Source organism: Heliangelus exortis, chromosome 3 (genome assembly GCF_036169615.1).
Source record: "Heliangelus exortis chromosome 3, bHelExo1.hap1, whole genome shotgun sequence".
Classification (NCBI taxonomy): Eukaryota; Metazoa; Chordata; class Aves; order Apodiformes; family Trochilidae; genus Heliangelus; species Heliangelus exortis.
This window is the reverse complement of record NC_092424.1, coordinates 14,710,010-14,733,809: the sequence shown is the minus strand read 5'-3', so window position 1 is coordinate 14,733,809 and position 23,800 is coordinate 14,710,010. Positions and strand designations below refer to the sequence as shown.

Genomic DNA, 23,800 nt, shown 5'->3' with positions numbered 1-23,800 from the left:
GAGAGGTGTCTGGATACCTCCTAACTGTGGCAGTTTCTTTGCCTTCAACATTCTCTCCTGTTTATTTACTCAGACTGTTGTGTATTTTCTACTTCTTTCCTCTTTCTCATTCCCCTCCATTCTCCCTCCTCTCATTCACTATGTCTGCATGAGAAATTTCAGCTGTCTCATGTGAGCTGTTTGGTGTGTAGACTCCATATTCCAGCTGACATACCTGTACATCCCAAAATCCTAAGTGTTGATACAGTTGATACAGACAGCTCTGTGGCTTTGAGTATTTTGTTCCTGAGGGAGGGGGAAAAAGAGGGGAGCTGGAGAAGGCAGAAAATAAATTATCCCCACAAAAGCAATGTTTCTAAAAACCATTAATGTCCGTACTACAAACCCTTTGCCACAGTGCATAGCATGTCACCCTAACCTGTCACTGACTTCCTGTTTCCCTGACCCATTTAACTCCACTTCCAGCCCCATTCCTGTAAATCAGTTGGGTTGCCTTCCTTCTTCCTTGAAGTGTGAACAAGGAGCAGCATGCACTTTGTGTGTGACTGAAAGCCACCCCTGGGAAGGGCTTCGTGGGACATGGTGAGCTTCAAGAGACCTTCTACCCAGATGGGGTTCTGAGCATTTGACGGAAAATCACCAGCTGGGGCCTCTCCCTCCATCCCAAACCACAGGCACACACTGGTGCAAACAAGGTCACTTATTTATTAAACATACAAAGCACACGAAGGGAGATACAGTTCCTGTTGTTAAGGATCTGTAATGCACCCGTGTGGACAACATCCCGGGGATGGGGGGGACCTGCCGGCAGTCCCCCTTCTTTTCAGAGCCGTCTCTTCAGAGCTCGCCTTCCCCCTGCACTCCGCCGCACCAGGGAAGGCAGCTCGCCCGTCACAGCCTTCAGCATCGAACAGGAGAAACTCCGCTGAGCCTGGCAACACGAGGGAAAAAGTAAAATAAAAGCGAGGGATGCTACCCCTTCTTCCCTTGATTTAAGGCAAAACCCGGAGTGCAAAGCACGTCCCTGAGCGCACGGACCAGCGCTGCTCGGGGGGAAGGCGCAGGGGACCGAGCACACCTCAGCGACCCCCTCACCCTCTGGGGCAGGGCGAGAGAAGGGAAGGTGGCAGCCCTGCTCCCTTTCCCCCGGGGCGGCCCCTCACCGGCGGGCGAGGGCGATGGCCAGACCCAGCCACCGCTCTCCCGCCCCTCATTGTGGCCACAGAGTAGACCCAGCCCGCGGCGGGGCCAGGAGCGCCCCCGGGGCGCCCCGCCGGCCTTTCCCCCGGCGGTAGCTCCGCATGCGCGGGAGGGTCGGGGGAGGAAGCGGGAGGGCACCAAATTCAAATTGTTGCTGAAGGAGGGAGGGGAGGAAACCAAGGGAAGGAGGCAGCTGGGGGGAGCGGGGCAGAGCGAAGGAGGGAGGGAAAGAGGGAGGAGGAGAGAGTGGGAGGGGAGTGTGGAAGACTAAGGGAACGCGGCAGAGGCCGGGAGAGGAGGCACGGCGCACGGCGGGGAAGGCAGAGGTGTCAGGGGAAGGACAGGGCGGCTTCGGCACCCACTGCCGTACCGCGGGGCAGCCGACCCGGCCGGCCCGCCGCGCTCCGCCCGCCCTCTTTCTGTCCCGCGGGCACCATGGTGGACAGGGGCCCCTTGCTGACCTCGGCCATCATCTTCTACCTGTCCATTGGGGCGGCGATCTTCGAGGTGCTGGAGGAGCCGCACTGGCGCTCGGCTACCGACGACTACAAGCGGCAGAAGACGGAGCTGCTGAAGCAGTTCCCTTGCCTGGGCCAAGAGGGGCTGGACAAGATCCTGCAGGTACAGCGGGCCGGGGGCGGGGGCCGAAGGGTGCCGGGCGGTGGTGGCGGGCGGCGGCAGCAGGTGCTGCTAGCCGCTCCGGAGCGGAAAATGCGGCGCCTTCGGGCGGGAGGGAGCGGTACAGCCGGGCTGGAAAGCCGGTCCGTTCCCTCGGAAAACCTGACCGTAGCTGCCTCCTTACAAAACCCCGTGCCTAAAAACTGTCCCTCGAGCGGGAGCGCGGGGAAAGCTCTCAATCATTCCTAACTGCTTAGCAATAGAGTGATTAGACGGGGCCTTCTTTACCCGTCCCCTCCTCCTCCGAAGTGATAAAGGAGCTCGGGGTTGATTTGGGTTTTAGCTGGTAGGTCCCGGGGGCTGGAGGAGTTGGCTGAGCGCACGGAGTGTGCTCCCCGCAAGCCTGTCTGCTGCGAAACCCGGTAGCCGTGAATGCAGCTCTTGTTTTAGCACCCAGGGTGGTTTCTTCTGCCTCAATGTGTATTGCCTTGTGAGGAAAGGAAGGTGAAACCAAGTGTCTTGATTCTCTTATTCCCCCTTTTTTTTTCTTTTTTCTTTTTTTTTTTTTCTTTTTTCCTCGCTATTGAATACTCTCGTGGGCAAAGCACGCCGGGGTGTCCGAGAGGTCAGTCGGGGTAACTGAGGGAAGGGGCCCAATGGTCCGAAGCGGGGGATGCCGCCAACTCTTGAGCTTTTGCTTCAGGAGAATGACTTGTTTCCTAGTCATAAGGAGTTGATAATCGTCTTATCTCGCTCATCTGGCAGGCTGCCTCTTCAAAGCTAATTATTAATCAATAGCATGTATTAAATCATAGAGCGGTGTAAACTCGGTTAGTGCCTTTTTATGGATGTGTTACACGTTAAAACGTGGTGGCAAGCAATGGTGAAGCATGAAAAACAGACTGCCTAGATATATGGGGCTCCAGTGATGAGAATGAGTCACTTGGGACTTTATTTGAGAATCTTTGTATTAGATCTTCTAGTCATTGTGTTTTGGATATTTTTTTTTAATTTTAAAATTCACTTAGTCTACTAAAATGCTAAAATACAGAAGGCTGGGAAAATGGCTCATTAGTTCTACTGGTGTAATCGATACTTTGCAAGCTTAGAAGAAGCTATGGTTCTTGATCCTAAAAGTTTGTGGTTTAAATTCTTTTTCTTTAGTTGGTGGCTGCTTTCTGTCTGCTTCAGATATTGGAGCTTTCAAATAGTCTTCTTATTGTTGCTTTCTTAGTACTCTATTAAATGTGTTTCTGTGGTGTACAGTGGAAGGGTGGGTGGACACTTGCAACCATAAAGGAGTGTTGGAAAAATGAAGGACAAGCTATGCTTTTTGCATATGTGTTTGCTGTTTAGGTATCTTACTGAAATCTTACTTTAGGTTGTGTATAAAACGTGCTTTAAAGTCCTCAAAAAACAACCAAACAACAAACCACCTCTGTTTGGCCTGGGAAGTTCATTAAGCCTAGCATGCTGAACTTGCTGAAGACATAATGTGTCATCTAGGCTCTGCCTTGATTTAGGGTGAAATTCATGTTAGTATGAGAGAATAACTATTTGGTTTTCTCCCCCATATTACAACCCTGAAGACTGGCAGAAAGGCTTTTCTTAAAATACAAAATGACATCAAAAAAGCTATTGGGCAGTTTTATTAGAGTGAACTGTGCAACAGAGCAACTGTAAAGTTGACATGGGTTCAGAAGCAGTGGGGGAAAAAAAGAGAAGTATAAGGGAAACCGTGGCCAGATCAAAATATTTAGTTTTAACATCTCTCCACAGCACAATGTGGAGGGCCTTCCTTCTTCAGCGCATGTTATCTCCTGGTGATATTTATATTCATGTGATTTTTGTTTTGCCTCTTTGTGACTTCCAATCATGCCTGATTTCCAGACTCAGTTTGCTAGTCTGATCCCTTGTAGCTATTATTTTGTCTTAAGCTCAGGTTGGCTAAAATGTCTTGCCTTGCTGTTACTTCACTCTTAACTGATAACCGGAAACTTTACTGCCTGCTTTCTTCCAGACCTGTAGCTTTGTTCTTGTTCTTCTCCAATTGCTGTGTGGGAAGAAAGGGGGTGGCATTTCTTACAGTGGATGATGGCAGGATGAAATCTAGCCTAGCTGAAGCTAGTCGAGGTAGGGGAATCATGTAAGGACATCAGGATTTCATCCTGAGTAAGCTGTAAAGTATATAAAAAATAGTCTTTGTAGCTGTGCTTTCTCAACCACTATCCATGCTGCTTCTGTTGGATTGTGCTGAATTTTTCAAACATTACTAACATCTGTTCTCTTTCAGCAAATGCTGATCATACTGTTTTCATATTAAACCTCCAAATTTATTCTCTTACAATACATCCAGAATGCAGTTGATTTGAAAACCTGCATTTCCCTTCCCTGCTCTCCCCAAGTCTAAACCCTACCTCAGTTTTGTTTCTTTGAGGCTCTTCCATGTCTCCCTGGACTTGTTGGGGTTTTGCATTATTTGACTCATTTCTCTGTGTTTGTCTCAGTTTTCTAAATGGCATCCAGTCTTCATCTTACGAGACTTTTCTCTCACTCTGCTTGCATACCCACTGACACTCATGTGATTCCAGAGAGCCACATTTAGCTTTGCTTCAAGGATTCTCTTTTTAATACCCTCATTTTAAAATACATTGGATGAAGTTTTTCAACAAATATCACCAACTCTAGAATTCTGAATAGGTGTTAGTAAAATGCAGGGTTGCCAAGAAATGTTCAAATTGAACTAACAGTGCCAGTTTTGTTTCCAGAAGCTGTCTGAAAGGTGACAAGGACTGATGTACCCAGAGATCAATCTCTGCTGCCCTTGCTCCGCACCCCAGGTTAGCTCTTGTGTTCATCTGAGCCTAATGTTGGCTGTTAAGTGCAATGAAAACTGTGTGGAATAGCTGCAAAGTTAGATCTGTAGTGTCATCTTAACCACTTAAATAGACAAATAGGTTATCAGCACAGAGTCTCAATTCACACAGACTGGTATCTCTGTACCAACAGTTTAAGTGATTATTAAGTAGGCTGTTCTGGGTCAAATACTATTTGAAGTTTATATTCTGTAACGAAGATTTCACAGCACATTACAGTAGAAATACACTGCAATAAGTGTTTCTCAAAATGTATTTAATGGACTTTCAGAAAACTCGCAAGCAGAGTGTTGTAGGACATGCCAGAAAGCCAGCTTTTTCCCCTAATGCTAAGAAATATCTAAAAATAAACTTGTTTAAAAGCAGCTTTTGAAAGTCTCTTATGTGAAGAATCCATTTGCTTTTCATTATTGTAATTACTTAGCCATATTTCTTCCCATAACTATAAGAGGTAAAGAAAGTACTTGAACTTCTTGGAGTAATGCTTTGTAGACCCTGGTTTTAAAGGTAACTCTGGACAGAGTACAGTCTGGCTGCTGCCTGCCTTCCTGCCTGTTTTCTTCTGGGTAAAGCTGACTGCTCAAGTGAGAATGTGGCTGAGATGTTTCACATGACAATTTAAAAAGGCTTCCAAAGACAGCCACAGCCGTGTATTGACACAAGGAACTGTGTAATCTGTCTTCACTGTGTACAATTAACTCGGAATAGAAATGTCTCGTAACACTGTGGAATAGTTGCAAAAATATTTTAAATAGTGATATAGCTGTACCATGTTTATTAGCACTGTAGAATCTTAAATGTAGTGTAACACCTCAATCTGTTGATAGAAGTCTGTCTTTTCCTGCCACTTGCTGCTGTGTCCCAGAGTCCTGGGGCTCTATAGACTGGGGTTCAGAGTAGTGATACCTTCATGTACCCTGCAGTAGGAGTGAGTTTTGGAGACAGAAGCAAATGTAAGTCAATTCTGTCCTTTCCCTCTTCCTCATTTCCTTACTCTTACTCTTTATTGCTCCATCCTGATTGTGAAACATCAGCTTAATGATAAAAGGAGCTGTTAGTGAAAGGAGGGGCCCTCTTGACCCTCATGTCACTATTCACATGAACAAACGTTTGCAACACTGGGCCACATCTTATTTACTGGGAAATCTCCTACTGGCCCAGCAAACTGTGAAAAATAAAGTGCTTGCCATTGATAAACATCACGGCTAATGAAAGGAAAGGGTGGAATGTGAAGATGAGTGAAAATGGTTACTTTCAAAACAGAGCAATAAAATGAAAAGAGAAACTGCTGGCTTCATTTAAGAGAAGCAGACAAATATACCAAGTGGGAGAACAAATTGAGGTCTTCGTTCAAAAAGCAGGGAAGACTCTAAACAGGCCTGAGAGATAAGTCTTAGAAACCTTAATGTTCAGACATAAAGCCGAGTGCTGTAAACAAACATTTAAGAGTCTCAGGGAGAGTTTTTGCTAGGATATACATTATGCTAAAGGAAATAACAGTCAAATGGCTTAATCCTGGTTTCTCACCTCTCCTTTTAAAGTCAGGATGTCATCTCCACTCACAAATACTGACAGGTGCATTCCCAAGATTTTGGTTTATGTTTGAGCATGCTGAAATTTGCTTCTAGTTTTGTTTATTCTTAGAGTTTGTCAGTTTTGTTATGAAACTTCAAAAATACTGTTTCATTTGGCGCAGTTTCCCAACATGCTAAATTCCAAGTTGGTACTTAAAGGTTTATATCTGTGCAATACTTTTGAGAGTTTGCAAAGAAGTTTTCTTAAACACCTGAAGTAGGTTTTAAATACTTTTTGTTAGCTCATCATTCCATAAAGAGATTATGGCTTTTGCTTATGGAAAACAGAGTGAACTGTTTATCAACCTAAAGTTAATAGAGGCATATTTTTCACAGTATTTCCCTTCCCCTATGCTCTTCAGGAGGTGTATAAATAAGGGATTGGTTGGTTGCTGTTTAATTTCCATTCCATCTAAGGTACTGAAGGTGGAAGAGGCAAATTTTAGACTGAATTCTGTAGCTGAAAGGGGACACTCAAGACTAAGACGTTAGTATGGACTGAATGCAGTAAAACTGAGCAGCTATCAAGCAGGACAGGTACCTGCCAATGGAAAATCTTGAACTGCAAATTAACAATGACATCTAATACCTGTCATATAAAACCTTAATTAAGGTTTATGTCTGAAACATAGGCATTGCTAGATTTTTTCACATATGTATCTTTAGATGTGCAACCTCTAAGCTCAGCAGGGATAGATTTAGGTAAAAATGTGGGTCTACTGTCCACAGTGCTCTCTGGCATCTCGGGCTATGAGTTGTGGAGAGAACTGACAACAGTCAGTAATGTACAGAGTTATGTAATGCATAATCTACAACTTTTCCCTGTGTGTTTCTATATGCAAAAACATGCAGGTAGGCATGTTTTTCTGTTGTTTTTTTTTCCTTCTCTGTTTAACCATTAAATTGTTTAAACGGTGTTAGAATATAGTTAAAGAAAGCTGATAGTGCATACACTGCAAGTCTCTTTGCTGATGGAGCAATAGCAGTTGATCAGAAGTTATAATTTTCATGCTGTGGGCTTTTCCTTTTTCCTGCTATGGACTTAATCCTTGAGTGTTTTTCCTTATGTTACTTTAGGACAGAATGTTCGTATTACCTGACCTGTTACCTTCTGTTACTGGGTGTGCTTTCTGGCAAGTTCTGTTATAGAGACCATGCCATGCTAGAAGATTTGCAGGTAATCAACAGCTGGTTGTATTCAAAGATCTTGGAACCACTTCTTTGGTTCATATTTTAGATAGGTTATTGTAAGATAACCTCTGTAGCCATGGTAACAGGGGACCACTAGAAGAGTTGCACTCTTCATCCAAATTAAAATACCACTATGGTCACAGCTTTAGCTCTTTATAGTGCTAGAAACATGGTCAGTTGAGCCATGCTTAGAAGCAGACTGAATCTGTATAGTGTGGCATGCAATAGGCACTGTGCAGTTTTACTGGCAGTTTATTGAAGGGATGGCTTGGGCTTGAAGGCATGACTCTATATTACTTTATTTCCTGTCATCGCCCCAATTCAGGTTCCTCAACAGCACTGCTGGTTCTAGTGTTACGAGATCTTTTCTCTAAAACACGGATTTTTATTTTTTTTTTTTTTTAGTAGGAAACTTCAGACTGGCCGTTTGGTTTTTATGTCTACCCTCTTATTTTATCCTATCTTCACAGGAGAGTACTGTGTTAATTATATTCTTTTCTATATTTTAATTGTAGGCAGGAGAGCTCTCTCTTAGGCATGCTTTGCCCTAGCAGCTCTATTTACATCAAATCAATAAGGAAGTTATAATTTCCTTCGGCTTATGGTGTGTGAACTTTAGTGGATCAAAAACACTGTTAGGTGCAAAGTAGCTTCTGAAATGTCTTAAACTCAAACCTTGCATGCTGTTTTCTCAAGAGAAAGAAACATGAGTGATTAAAAGGGAACAGGAAGTTAAGAATAGGTGGTATATCAGCCTCTGAATCTGCAATCAAGTTCCACTATGTGTGTATGTAGTGTTTCTTATGATGGAGCCGTTTTTTTGTTGGTTGTTTTTTAACTCCTGTTGTGGGATCAATTGCTGCAGATCAGCCCGTCTGTAGGACCATATTTCTGCCTTAATGAAAAGGTAGACATTTATCATTGTTGAGCAAACTGGCAAACACAAAATGGACTTTGTTCTGTGGTGACATCTTACAAATGTTGTGTCAGTGGTTTCCAAGTGCTAAGAAACAAAACTCAGACCTGTGTGTCTTTCTGAGGTTGTAACAGTTGCAGAAAACCTCCCAGCAGGACCTATCACAGGTCTGTCATGTACCTATGGTCGTCCTACTTAAGAACAAATATGTAAGTTGTTTAACATTAATTTGGACTTCAAAGTAAGTCGTAAGACTGCTAGAAAATGGTAGCTAGTGAGCTGGGAAGCATAAATATCAGATATGATAAAGAATTTTTGGTAGCTTTGCTAAGATATCAAATTCATCAGTGATAACTTCTTTGTGTGAGTTCCAAGTGCTCCTATTGCTGCTGCGCTTTTGTATTCCCAACCCAGTCGAAGGGAGTCAAAAGACTTTTCTGTAAAGTTTCTTAAGAATCATGTGTGGTCCTTTGCCAGAGAAACAGCAGCTCTAAGTGTTCTGGCCTCTGAGGGAAGTGAGGTTGATGAGTCTTCTCCAGCAACCAAGGAAATAGGGGAAGGCATCTGGGTCCAAGCAGCTGTATAAAGAGAAGGGATGTAATCCAACTCACTGGTGGTACCAGCTTTTCTCCCATGGCTTCTCTTGCAGCAGTCTGGCTGGAACCCTCACTCTGGTACTCACCTGTTATAGTTGCTGCTTCATAAAATGTAATACAAATATGTTAAAATCAAGTTAAATAGTCCAACTAGGATAGCTTGCCAGTTAAGTTACAATTTCAACCTTCCAGCCTGTGTTAAGTGGTGACTATGTGACTTCAGAAAGACTGCAGAGGGCAGTCATTAATGCTTGCCTGGTAGGCACAAGGGTTTTGGAAGGGCACTGAAGTTTAGGCTTAGAAAATCACTAGATTTATAGTTTATACGTAGAAAATCAGTGCACTTTGAAGGCTTTTCACCTGTGTCACCATCAGTTTTCCCTTTTAAAAGAATACTTGCATGTTCCTGACTCTAATTTTTTTTTCTTCATTGATTTTGGGGTGGAAGGCAAGAGAAGGGAGATAAAAACTGAAAAAAATTGAAGATTCTTCTGTTGTAGCAATAAAACCAGCAGCTACCATGTCTCTATGGGATCTGTAACAGTACTACTAGATTTTCAAGGTAGTATCTGAGCTGGATTGTGACTGTAGGATAATTATGTTTTTTCACAAAGTTGCTGTAGTGTCTTGCAAGGTCCTACAGCTGCCAACTTGATTAATGAAATGAGCATCAATGTCTTTATCTTATATTTAAGAGAAGTAAAATATAGTTCACATTCTGAGAGTGTGTTGGCTTTATTTGCATGTGCTTTAAGAATGCTTTCTCAGTTCTGATACAGTTGGGCAGTTGGTTATTTGGACAGATGTCTCTACAGCTGGCTTCTTGTTGTTTCCTAGTGGAAAAACACTGCAATGAAGTAGTTTCACACTAGGCACTGATTAGGTTCTTTTAGCTGAATTCTGTGTGTATTTCTTAGGAAAACAACCTCGTTTGAGGTAACTGCAGCTTTTCTGTGGGTTTGATGAGTTGCTGAGCATCCTGTGTGCCTAACAGCTTTTAAGTTTGAGGGTTCTATACTTAGCAATGTGCAAGTGCTTCCTCTCTCTCAGCTTCTAAGAAGGTAATAGATGTCTCCTGAATGGTTGGAGATGTCAGTTGCAGGAAATCCGGGCTAGGAAGGAAAAGAGTGTAACAAACAGAAGGCAGCAAATAGAGTGTGTCTGCCAGCTCATCTCTCTTCCCTTGAGTGCAGAAACAAGAAGATGGAGAGGTTTGGCTTTCCTACATCCTCAGGAATGGGGACAGTTGAGAAATGACAAGGCACAGAATCTGTTAATTACCTGCCACATATAAATGTGGTACATTACTCCAAGCCTTCAATTTGTCTCGTGATGGATGTTTAGGAATGGCCTGCAAATATTTGGGAAAATTTATGAAACTGGAAGTGTGCTGAGTTGGTAGTCTTAAAGTTGAAAGACTTTTCAGTTGACTAAACTTGTTTTTATACTTTTTCAAAACACATTCTTCAGGATATATGCAATGACTTTTTTACCATTTTCCTCAGGAACAAAATGTGGTATAGGACTGAAATATTACTGAGAAACTATCAAAGCAGTATCAAAAAGCACGTGCTTTTTGTCTAAGTTATTGATTGGAAGCTCTCGTGAGAAGAAAGCCTTTCTGTGTGCTTACTAATATGGTGCTGAACATAATAAAATGCAGAAGATTGTGTTCCAGGGTGCATGTTGTGTGTGTGGTTTTTTAATGTTATGCTTTTCCTACAAAAATGAGGTTTGTGTGTATGCTGTCACATGTTTAAGAAATATTCTAACATATAGGCAGCTCTCACCAGCAAACTGATGCTATTATCAGGTTAATTCATTCACTCAGCAGAAGAAACAAGATAGCGTAGGCAAGTTATGCTACTACAGGTCTGTGAGTGTCTAGGTCAGACTATTTCCCAGCAAGCTTATCTTAGTTACTGATCACATTTCTTTCTATCCTGCCTTAGTTGTGCTGGTTCCTGTATCTGTAGCTGTACTTGAAAATATTTGTCCAGAGCGGCCTTCTCTGCCAAACCTCCTCAAAGATCAGTCGTGAGGTAATCTAATGTTGAAAGGATTTGTAGTAAGTAACATAACAAAGTTTTGTTCCAGGTTAAGACCTGGATAAAGCTAAATATATAGTTACTGAAGTCTCAAAGAAAATTGTGTTTCTGTGGCAGGTTTTTTTTCCCCTCCTTGTTACTCATAACATAAACCCACCACCTTGCTATTTATATGAAGGATCCTGCCCATATTGACACAGTAAGCCTGCCTTGCCTTGTCTCTTCCTCCTGCTGTCTGATGGACTGATACAGGGAGAGGGAATAGTGTGGTTGAGGCTTTATTAAATGTGTGATTCTCTGTAAATTTCGACCATAAAGGTGAGTTAGAGGTTCTGTCCCAAACAGCAGCCAGTGGTGTGACTCTTGTTCCTTTTCTGTAGTTCAAAATGTCATTACGCTGCTCTACTCAAGTCTGATTACTTTTAGGTTTTATCATCCATTTGCTGTTATTGGAAAAAGTACTTTAGCATGTGTAAGCTCATGGAAAAATAACAATTGTTTCAATGGGACCTGGGTTTTTTGTGGGCTTTGTTTTGTTTTTTTCCATTCTGGTTTTTTTTTTGGTTTTGTTTTGTTTGGGTTTTTTGGTTTTTTTTTAATTACTATTTCTTTTCACTTTGTTCTCCATAAGACATATTGAGATGTGTGATGGTACACTTTGGCAGCACCTTTCTAGTTTGTCATCAGAGAAGCAAGACCTTTAATGTAGTGAGATTCAGGGATGAAGTACAAAAATGCCTGTGAAACAAAAAGTCCTGTAACATCTTGGTCCTAGCTACTAAAAAACAAACTCCAAACACTTTTTAGTGTATTCTAGCAAAGTGAATTTCTGCAAATTTCTTAACCTGAAGAACGTTTTTGTGCACGGCTTTAAGTGGGAGAGAGCAAAATATGCTTCTCAATGCAATGATATTTTATGCAGCAATTAATTTACTGAGTAGAAAAGCTTATTCAGGCCTCTCTAAGCAAAGCTGTCAAGCTTGGATCACCTGTGTTTTGACTTTCCTAATGAATTGCTCTTATACACTGAAAGCACGGGGGGCATGAGGAAGGAAAAGTTATGTTTTGTTTGTTTTTTTTAAACTCAGCTTCCCCTTTTAATTCTTGTGTCTAGTATCAAGTCTTTCATGTCTAAATATTTCAGTTTGTACCATTTTATGAATGGATGAAAAGCTGCAGAGATTAACTAGATTGCTGGGTTGCTGCTCCAGGTCTCCAGGCCTTGTTTGAATAAGGAAAAAAAAAGTTTACAACACTTCAAAGAAATGTTCCAACCCCATGCCATCTAGTAAATCTCAATAAAATGTTTTTATTGAAACTAGGATTGTTTTGGTTTAATTTAAATCTACTTAAATCAATTGCAGCTAATCTGAAATACATTATTTTGGAAACTGACTGCTGCATGGGTTAGCATCTGCTTATGCAATCGGTAGCAACTCTGTTGCAATAGTGTGGTGTAAACACTGTCTTGTTCTAACCCTGCCTGACATAGGTTACCAACTGGTGTGAGGGCTTGATTAAACTCTTGACTCTTCTGCTTCCATTTTCTTATCTCTAAAGTGGGGACAACAGTATTTTCCAAAGCCCTTTTAAAGGGGAGTTGGCTACATTAGTCACCATGTACGTATTCAGATAGGAAGGAAGCCTAATCTGCTATTATAGATTATTCCAACTACTTAATTTCAGCTGATGCAGCGTAAAAATTGTTGATATACTTTCTTTTCTTCACACCAAGGAATAGTGTGTGATAAGCATATTGGCACAGAAGTCCTGAAAAATAAGCTATATTCATGAAACTATGAAATCGTCTGTTAGATTTTATTTCTGAATGAGAGTAGTGGGAGGCCAAATAAAAGTTGGGGCACTCAGCATCTGCAGAACAGCTGTAGTTCTCATAACCTTTAGTTAATTTGTCTTCAAAACATGTCTATGTGGAACTTGGGAAAGTGAAAAGGAAACAGTCCTATAATTGCATTAATCACAAGAGCACAGGAATGCTAGTAAAGCACTAAATATGCTTTTCATCAAAATAGTTTAATAACTAGTTCATTAAACTGGACTCTAGTCCTGAAATTACTAGGGAGGAAATCTGTATCAACTGCTAAATTCTGTAGTCACGATTTGTCAAAGAAGTCAGCTGCCTTTTCAAAACTGTTAGTGTTTCTGCCCATTGCATGGAAGTAGAAAGAAATCAAGTTAAGCAGTATTAACTTCATTCACGCATATGATCTGAAAGTATCACAAATAGGTAAGCTTCAGTGTTAAATTCTGCAGTGACAAAATAGTTCCAGTTAACTAATTTGCTGAATTATGAGTTTCACTTATTATTTAACAGTGCTGAAAGCCACAAAAAGGAAATAACCTCGTTGATCTCTTTCCATTAATATCCCTCACATTGTTTGTCCTATGAATTATGACTTATAGGAAAATTAACTGTCCGTGCTATACATCATACACAAGTCTTAAACAGTGCATGCTGTAAAAATATTGACTTACCTCCAAGAGGTTAATATCCATACAAATTCGAACTTTTTTCCAGAGGAAACAGTAACACCTATTTGTACTGCAGAATGGAAGTAGAGGTTCATTTGTTCAATAATAATTTTTTTTTAATGGGCTCTTACCATCTCAGTGTCTTCTGACTTCATGTTTCATCCTAAAATAGAAACTATTCCACAACTTGGGGGTTTATTGCAGAATTAATTCATTCTCTCAATGCAGTCATTCACCATTATTCTTCTTTTTCATGCATCTGGGCTGGGAGGTCACTTACAAAGCATGCTGTGGGCTGGTTGTTATGGTGAAGTTTAGCAGCAGGACAGCAAGGATTGGTAGTGAGGGAAAACTTAATCATTCAACTGTAACGGTTAAATTTGACAAAAGTCTTCCAGATTCATCATATAGCAGCTTACGACTACTTTGGTTTCCCTTCAAACAGTGACTTTAAGTTGTTCTTTGCTTTCTCTTACGTGCTTTGATTGCATGCTCGATTTAATTTTTAAGAGTGAAAACTGTTGATACAGCCACAAGAGTTTGTTGTTATACACTTAAAGTACAGAATCAACAACAAGTGTTTCCTGAGCCTTGACTACTCACAGCTTTTCAGTCAAGTCACATGAGCAATTCTGGCTTGGTCTCAACTTGTCTTTGTAAGGAAGAAGGGGCAAGTGTTTAGGTCCAGCTTTGCTTGGACTGAACATCCTTTTGTGACCTTATTCTGGAACTTACTGTGTGAAAACTGGAGCCTCAGACTTGGGCATTCCTTTCAGTGGAGGTAGTTTGGGAAAACAATGGCAAGTTTCCACGAGGATGAAGAAAAACGCAAAAAACAGAACTTGCAGACTGAAATAAAAAAAACTTTATCCAAATCCTGGCTGGGCAGAGTACAACAGGTTTCCACAAACAACCATGTACACAGCGTGGGGACTTTTTAGAAAACACTTGTGTCTTTTGACTAGAAGTTTCACAAACTGTTTTTTTAAAATGCTATTTTGTAAAAGAGAGGTTTATGATGGAAAGCTGCAAGGATAAATGTAACTCCTGCTTTGCTTTTTACAAAACAGAAGAAAGAAGACCTACCCTTCTTCACTCCCCACCTCCCCAGCTGTGTAGTATCTCTGTTGTAATTCTTGTTTAGAGCTCTCTATTATCAGCTGGAATGTTTTCCTGCAAAATATGCTTAATCTGAAGAGGATACCTCTTGTATTATTTCTGTTGATGTCACAGCCATCTGTAAACCTTCACTTTTTACAAGAGTGTGAATTATCGTTACAAAATCACTAATCTTGTATTCTACTTATCTTAAATGTGGCCCTAAGATGAGGCTTCACAAAATCAGTAGGGCCATCTATCCACTTTGTAGAACCACTAGTGTGCTCAGTAAAGCAAATTACATTTATTTTATGGTGCTCAAGCTGTATTGAAAGACCTTTTTAAACTTGTTAGAAGTCTGCCAGGAAAAATTGTAAATCAAGCTAAGCCTGCAAAGTTTTGGTGTTCTATTTATCAGTACAGTTGTTTCTTTCCAAGTAACTTGGTTTACTTTTTAGCAGTTATCTCTCATCTATTCTGCATCTGTAGCCCTTGTCTGCCTCTGTTCCCATTTCTTCCAGGCAGATGACCAGAACTGTAGAAATGGTACCAGCTAGGTTTCACCAGTGCTTTGCAGAATAACAAGACATCTAGAAAGATATTTCAAGCATCTTGCTCTTCCTTGAACTTCTTCCTCTGCAGAAAAAATTGCAGTGAGTGACCGGGACATCCTAAAGCTGAATTTAAAACCACTCAATTTTTGAAACATGGTTCTTCAATATGATATTTTATCCCTGCAGCTAAAACAGTAATGGTTTAGTGTAAAATTGGCCAGGGCTGTTGAGCAGGCTTTTCAAAACAGCTGAACAATAAATGTTCAACACGCCTTCAACACAAACACCTTTTCCAAAGCCTACAATGTCACCAGATTTACAGGATGCCCAAGTACATGGATTATATGAATGAAAGGTCTTGTGCCATCCTTGCTAATGTCTGAAATGATGCCAGTAATCAACTGCAAAAGATAGGGCCAAAGCAACAGCTGATTGCTCTGCCCTTCATTTTTTTTAAGGTTACAGAACTGATGGGGCTTATCACAATCCATGTGCTACCTGTATTAGGCCTTATCTTTTCTAAATAAAACTGTGACAAAACTTGTATTGCTTTCAAGGGCAGTAAAGTGCAGTTTCAAGACAGAAGTTCTGGAGCTCTCCTCTTACTTCAGGCTAATTGAAGGAAAAATTAGTTCATGGCAATGACTGGAGGATGAAGTTATAGAGACTACATAAATTTTAATGCAAGGTGTATTTTACTAGTCTGCTCTTTTGTGGGAGGATGGTTTTCCAGTGGTTCTTTTTGATAGGCAGCTATTTTCATTGTTAAATCAACACTTTTTTCCTGGAACTACTGTTTTTTGATTAATTTTCAGATACTGCAGAAGTTGGGAAGCTTGGGAGGGTTAAGTGGTTCACTTGCTCTGCATCCACTTGTTTGTCCCACAGGAGATAGTTCTCTCATCATGTCAACAGTGTTTGTTTCTCAGGATATTTTCCATTAACTTTAAAAATCTCAGCCCTATGGTTCTCCATACCAAGGAACAGATAAAAAAACAAAACAAACCAAAACAAACTCCCCCCAAAAAACCAAAAGATTACACTTGCATCTTGTTCCCTTATGAAACTCAAAAATACCAACACGTTTTATGAAGCTCTGTGTTCACCCTGGTGAGAATGCAGAAGTGATGGTGTTAGCCACAAATGCTGATGGAGCAAGTGATCTTGCAGTTCACAGCAGAAATACTAAGACTCATTCTTTCTCCAAGTAGAATCATTTGTAAGGACTTGTAGCTAGAGTAGAATTCATTGTAGTGATCAGCTTTTACATCTTTATGAACTACTCAAATGGTAAGCTTGTGGATGTCTGGTTTTAATTTGGGGACAGAAGGGAGCTGAAGCAGGTGAAGGGAGGAGAAAATAATATTGAATATATCTAATGGTGGCACTGTGGAAATGCTCAATGTATTTATTCTCACTTCTTCTGTATTTTGTTTCATCCTGCTCATGCTTTGTCTAATTTTAATCAACTTTCCAGGCAGGGAATAGGGGGCACAATTATTTACCTTCTTTATTCCCAAACAGTAATATGGAATTAATTTGACAATAGACTCACAAAGTGTTTCCACTGGACTGTGTCCTCAGGCTTCCAGACTCATAAATATTAGCCACAATTAAATTTTATGAGTCTTTCAGGTTCAAGCAAGTATGGTTCTTTAAATCTCCTCTAAATTAATGATTTATTGCATGGCCTTCAGATGAGGTAAAACAAGGGTAGAGCATGCATATTCTAATTTTACAGGCAAAAACCTTTCCTCTTCTTGTCTCTGACTGATTAGAGCTATTTCTGGTTAATAAAGATTGTGCTTGAAGGTCATGATTTGTTCTGCTCAATCTGGATTAACAAATTGCCTTTCAAAGGATCACTTAATCTAGTTAAATTGTAATAAAAAAACCAAACCAACAAAGAGAAAACCAAACAAAACAAAAAACAAACACCAAAAAACAAACACCCTAGTTCTTTTTTTCCCAATTAGAAAGCATACAGAGTAAAAGAACACAATGGCAAGAACAGACTCATGCTTTTAGTCCTGTCTGTCCAGGTAACGTATTTCCTTTCTTCACTTGGTTGTCAGTAGCAGCAGTTATGCATTAACAAATCTTGATGCTTGATCCCTGGTAAAAAAATTTAGCTTTTAAATATTGTTCCTCCACACACATTACACATGAAAAAAACAAAACCCAGGAGAGAGAATAGCCTAAAGTGCCCAGATTTAATTAAATTTTCACTCTGTTCCTTTTGAGACTCAGTCCTCTGAAGAACTTCAACCACTGTTTAACACATGTATTGGTGGTGAGTTAAAATAATGATGGGGGGAGTGCTGTGGTAGGAGAAAATTCCTTTCCACTATGCAGTATAGTTAGAAGGTCTCTTCTGCAAGGTCAGGGTGGATTTTTAGACCATTTGTCTAAAAAGCATGGGGGACCTGTGACAATAGAATCTCTTCAGTTTTATTTAAGATGGCATTGCATACAAGCACTTTTGAAAAAACTTTGCACACAACATTTTCAGGGAATCGTGCAGTAGTGCACTACCCCATAGCAAGGATGCTCACGTTCAAATCCTCTCTGTACATGCTGGTTATTCTGTGATTGGGTAGTGTGACTTCAAATAGAACAACTAACTTGATAGAACCTCAGGTGTAAATAGGAATTGGCTTATTCAGTCAACAAACTGTCTCTTTTTCAAAGGTATCTTAGAACTCACAGATGGTAGTTCCAGTTTTCTTTGAGATATTTCTGTGTTCTTCCTCAGTTCTGAGCACTTAAACCTCAAATGAAGCTTCCTCAGTACTACTTACCAGTATTTTCCAGCATAAAAGTATGTGTGTAGGGTTAAGTTGTGAATGTCCCTCCTCAAGCTCAGTCCTGTTCTTCAAAGGACAGGCTTTCTTCACAGTGGAGTGATGAAGTCTGTCAATATTTTTACCTCCACTGAAGACCATGTGTGTTTCTCCATGTTTGTGGTATCTTCTATGCCTAGGTGTATGTTTAGCACTGTGATACTTGGGTGCAGTTACTGGAAAGCCTGTTCAGCTTTCCTGGCTAATCAGTAAATTTAAAGGAATCTGCAGCTCGAATCCATTGCTTTCTTCATATCATGTACTTCATTACTTTCATTGTGATCTATTTCAAAGTCCAGTACCAGACAATATATGCCACACTGTGTTAGTTACTAGTATAATCTACTAGTAAAAGTAGAAAGGCTGCTTTAAAGAAAAAGAAAAAAGCTAGGCACATCAAAGTCTAGGAACACGAGTTTCCCCAATACTTATTTACACAAGAAAAAAGAATTGTGACAATATGGCCTAATTAAGCAGTCAAGACCAAGGTACATGAAAAAAGCCTTCTGCGTGTGCTATATTCTAAATAAAGAGACACAAGTGATACCTGGTTTGCTGTCCTGCTATATAACCAAGCTATGCAAAGTGAAAACCAGGCATGTATTTATGCTCATTCTTTAAATATCAGGCTTAGATGAAGGGACAGCTCTGTATGAAATGGCATGTGCTGCAGGCTCGCTTAGGTAAGAAAAGGTATGAGTACAAAGAAGTCCAAGTTGCTGACAGACCAAAGTTAAGTGTAATGAAGGGAGAGCAATAGTGTGTCTTGCTTCTGTAATTCATTTATGCATTGGGAAGCGATGTTGTGTGAATGGAGTGAAACACTAAGAAGTTTCCTGAGTAAAGGAAGAATCAACAAAATTACCTAAACTTTCTCTGCAGGTCAAGTTAAATCTTGTTTTAAAATCTTCTGGATAAAATGTGGTATCTACAGTGCATTTGGCATATATATAAACCTTTTGCTTTTGTATGCTGAGGTACTTGTGGATCATTTACAAACACTTAGCAAATTTAAATAGCTGTTATAATTACTTTGCCAAAACCAAAAAAAACCCGAAACACGCACTGATAAGTTGAAGCAGTTGAAAGAGAGCTTTAGGTTCTCCTTTCTCTGAAGACCAGAAAACTGGCAAGGTAACATTCTGTCTGCTGTATATTGGTAGGAGTGTGAAAATACCAACTTGTTCTGGAGCTCATTTTCCTGCTGCTGGAAAGAAAACTCTCCCATGAAGTATGTATACCCAGATTTTTCTAGGATTTGTTTGTTTGTTTTTTTTTCCTCAAGTGGGAATTTTCAAAAATTTGCCCTTTGATAGGAACTGTATTTTACTGTTGATTGAAAAATGCAAAATATGTTTTTTAGTTGCAATAACACTTAATCAACCATTGTATAAATGCAGTGTATGACAGCAAGGGGAAAAATTGTCCCCCTTCTATTTGTACTTGATCTATGCAGGAATGTAAACACTGGGACTAACACTTGCTCTCCAGGGTTTGTTTTTTATTTTTGTTGTAGTGCGGCTCATACATAAGGGGTAAAGTATCCTGTATTGCCATATTGAGCTCTAGCTTTTCAGGTCATGTTCATCAATGCATTTGTTTAGGTTTGGTTTTTTGCATTTGTCAAAACCAAACATGAAAGTTGTGTGTTTTAGAAGTAAAAGTTAACATTATTGCCTCAATGCCTACTTCCTTTTTTTTTTTTTTTTTTGCCTCCATTTCAACTTTGACCTTGTGTTAGGTAGCTACTGGCCATAACCCCATTGTGCTATTAGAAAAAAGCTAATTCTGCCTTGGAGTTTACATTTTTTCAAGTAGACTGTACAAATTCTAGGATTAGGAGGAGTGTTGGAGAACTTAGCAACTCTTGGTATTGGCCAGCCAGGAAGAAACGCTGCACACAGCAGTTGAATTCACTGCAGATTCACTCCTATGTGCTCAGTTGATCCGGAATCAGACTTGTGTAGTCAACTGATGTCCTCTAATAAATGTGGAATTTATGAAATCCCACCATCCTTCTCTAATGCAGGTGCTGCTGACTCATATCCTGCACCTCTTGCCCCAACCACCTTCCAACTCAACTTTCTGCATAGGTCAGGAAAGGCCAGGAAAACTTCAACAGGTTAGCAAGACACAAGGGTGTTGCCTGTTAGATGGAGACAATGTGGTTCACTCCTCTTATTTTTCTTTGTACAAAAAAGGTCGCAAACCATTCCCCACAGAAGTGAAGTAGGAAATCCAGGACTCGGCTAAAAGACTTCTTTCTCCATCTGGCATGGTTCTTGTCCTGACAAACACGCAATTCATACTGTGAGCACAGATAATGCTCAGAGGGAAATGAGAGGTCAGGTATCCCAAGTCCTGCTGGTTAGCATAGTCCTGCAGAGGCTGTGAAGTGGTAAGGCAGCCCAACAGGGTTGTGCCTTTGGCCCGCTGTGCTGGCCCTGCCTGGTCACCTGCCAGTGTGTTTTAGGCAGCTGGGAACTCGAAATGAGCAATCAGGATAAGCCTGTCATTACACTAGAGATGGGAGTGAAAAAAAGGATGGCAGGAACCACAAGTCCATGTTCCTCTGGTGACTGAGATGTTCTCGAGGGGTGTATAGTTACTACCATCCTTCCCTGACAACTCGTGCCTTGAGTGATTATGCACCAAATGTGCCAGGTGCCAAGCAGCTGTATTCTAGGCTGTGATTTTTCTGTATTCTAATATTCAAAGAATTTTTTTCTTTTTTTCTCAGCGAGAAGCAATGTATTGTTTCTTTGTGCACAGACAAGTGTATAGCAGCCCTCCTAAAGAGAACATTGAAATAGCTGCTCTTTCTGCTGCCTCAGTCAAATCAGTTAACCTTATGTATATTCTCCCATCTCAATCAATGTTTTCAAATATGTAAGGGGTGAGTGTCAGGGAGATGGAGTTAGGCTTTTCTCTATGGTGACCAGTGATAGGACAAGGGGTAATGGGTGTAAGTTGGAGCATAGGAGGTTCAAGTTGAATATCAGAAAGAATTTTTTTACTGTAAGGGTGACAGAGCCCTGGAACAGGCTGCCCAGGGGGGTTGTGGAGTCTCCTTCACTGGAGACATTCAAAACCCGCCTGGACACGTTCCTAGGCGATGTACTCTAGGTGGCCCTGCTCTGGCAGGGGGGGTTGGACTAGATGATCTTTCGAGGTCCCTTCCAACCCCTAGGATTCTATGATTCTATGATTCTATGATTCTATGATTAAAAGTAATTGGGAGAAATGGTTTCTTTGGGTTTTACTCATTGGTAAAACCATTAGTTGCATAGTTGGCTTCTCTTTCCCCTTCCTTCCTCAAACCCCAAGCTGCCAAGATACTTTAGTGAGGAAAATATTTTCTCTGATGCCAGTATTGTCCACTCAGTCAGGACACATTGGAGGCAGAAGGAATGCTGTGAGGAAGAAATTTGACTGTAAATATTTTTTTCACCTTTTTTTTTTTTTCTATCTCCACCTGTTAGAACTCAATGCAATAGATTCTGGCATTTATTTTTATATTAAATATATATTTGTTACTTACAAATTAGACACACAAACTAATTCAATAGGTGATCTATGACAGCTGTCATCCAGGATTCCTAGCTCATGTATCTGCTGCTCTTGATGTAGCTATCAAGTGCCTGCAAATTTAGAATGTGTGTGTGAAATATCTTCTGCTGCTTTTAATATGCAAGCACGTGTGGAAGTGCAACGTGCCAACTGGGCAGGAAATTTCTGGCTATGGCAACCGTGCTGCCTGTCTGCATGATGGGTTTGAGGAAGCTGATCTGTCAGCCTAGCTGTGACCACCCACAGACTTTTTGCCTTAAAAAGGGATACTGACTGAGAGAGTTTCTTTTTGCTTTATTTACATGTAGTCTTGTGATAATATTATCTAGATCAGCAGAATTTTTTACTGTATATCTGACCTGATAGCTTTAACGTGTGACTCAGTTTTTTTGTTCTTTGTAAGATAATGCTAGCAATTAGTTATGTTTTGATTGCATTTTAAAATCTGATTATCATAAGCAGCTGACTGCTACTCCAGCTTTACAGATGGAGCTAGAAAACCAAGGTAATTGCAAAAATCATGGGGGACAAGTGTGTACAATTTTCATGGCGTGGATTTAATTTTTTTTAATTTTACGAGTCATTTCAGAGTAACCTCAAGCCTTTTTTTTTTTTTTTTTTTTTAAAGCCATGAAAAATGTCCATAAAACTACTTTTACTACTTCACCCATTTGTTTTGCTCTGCTACTGGACTTGCTTAAAATTAAAATCTGCTTAAAGATGAACAACAGCATAGAGTTTCATCTGATACAATAAATTTAATCATTATTACCCTGAACAATATTATTATAATTGGCTAATTTTTTAGTATTGTCTGTATTCCAGATCAGGTAACTCTTCCACAGTTTTCTGCTTTTTTTCCAAATTGTATAAAGTATTTGGATGTTGATGTGAGAAGAGATTGCTGTTGAAGCTTTATTCCTTGGAGGAACATCTCTAAAGTACTTGGTCGGTTGGTAATTCTCGGGTTTTTTTCTGTGCATGACATGTTTAAATTCTCTGTTAAGAGACCTTGAGAAAGAAGCAAAATTACTGTTTTCCATCAGAGTCAGAAGTGGGGACAAAGCCTGGGAGCCCTGAAAGGCTGCATCAGTTATTGCTTTAATGGCCTCTGCTTTTGGATGCAGCAGCCAGGTGGGGTTGTCTTTTATGCACATGGCAACATTCTGAGAATAGAATGAAAGCCACTGGTTCTGATTTGGGGCTTAATAGTTCAATTACGTCTCCTTTCTTACGGAGAAACACTTTGCTTTTTCAAAAGAGAAATGTTCCTACCACTGGGAGAAGCTTAATCTGCCCCAATAACATGGGATGCTTTATCTTCTTCAACAGAGACCTGGTGATAGCTGGCTGTTCTTGTGTAATCCACTGCCTATGGGGCAGGATCTCTTGCACTAGTTTATGTGGTCTATTTATTGTCTTGTGCCTTTAGTCTGGCCCATCTGTCTTTCTGTCCATAAGTGACCCACAAGTCCTTTTTTCTTCCTATTGCTCATTGTTAGCAGACCCAGCTAATCCTTCATTAAGTGCCTAGGATTTCAGGCCAACTATGAAATTATCCTTACTTGATATGCAAAACCTGTATCCCAGCTTTCTTGCTGTCCTTAAATCTTAGACTAATATCACTAAACTCCTGGGAATCCATGCACCAGTACATCTTGGGGCCACCCAACTGAAAAGCAGCTGTGCAGAAAAGGACCTGAGGGTCCTGGTGGACATCAGATTGATCAGGAGGCAGCAATGTGCCCCTGCAGCAAAGGTGTTCAAAGGTATCCTGGGATGCATTAGGCAAAGCACTGCCCACAGGTTGAGGGAGGTGATTCTTCTCTACTCTGTACAGGTGAGGCCACACCTGGAATACTGAATCCAGTTCTCGGCTCCCCAGTAGAAGAAAGACATGGGGCATGCTGGAGAGAGGCCAGCAAACAGTCATGAAGATGATTGAGGGACTGGAGGATGATGCTCAGTCCTCCTAGGAGGAAAGGCTGAGTTGAGACTGTTCAGCCTCAAGGAGAGAAGACTGAGGAAGAGGTCATCAATGTATAGAAGTACCTGAGGGACAGGGTAAAATGATCTTTTCTTCTTTTCCTAGAAAGAAAATAAAGCTTTGTGCACTTGCTCATTCTGACAGAAGCAGAAAGTGATAGTTCTGTCCCATTTTTCCTTCTTTGGGGGGCCAAGAATCCAAAGTAAAATGTTATATGCAATGTGCTTAGTTAGTCT

General features: G+C 40.7%; 1 protein-coding gene across 1 annotated transcript in view; it reads left to right on the top strand.

Moving 5' to 3' along the window:
* Positions 1 to 575: 575 nt before the first annotated feature.
* The window catches only part of KCNK5 (potassium two pore domain channel subfamily K member 5), a 35,649-nt gene continuing 12,424 nt past the window's right edge, over positions 576 to 23,800 (top strand). The window contains exon 1 of the mRNA XM_071739372.1: positions 576 to 1,821. Coding sequence (XP_071595473.1) covers positions 1,636 to 1,821 — 186 coding nt within the window. The 5' untranslated portion in view covers positions 576 to 1,635. The remainder of the gene's footprint in view (positions 1,822 to 23,800) is intronic.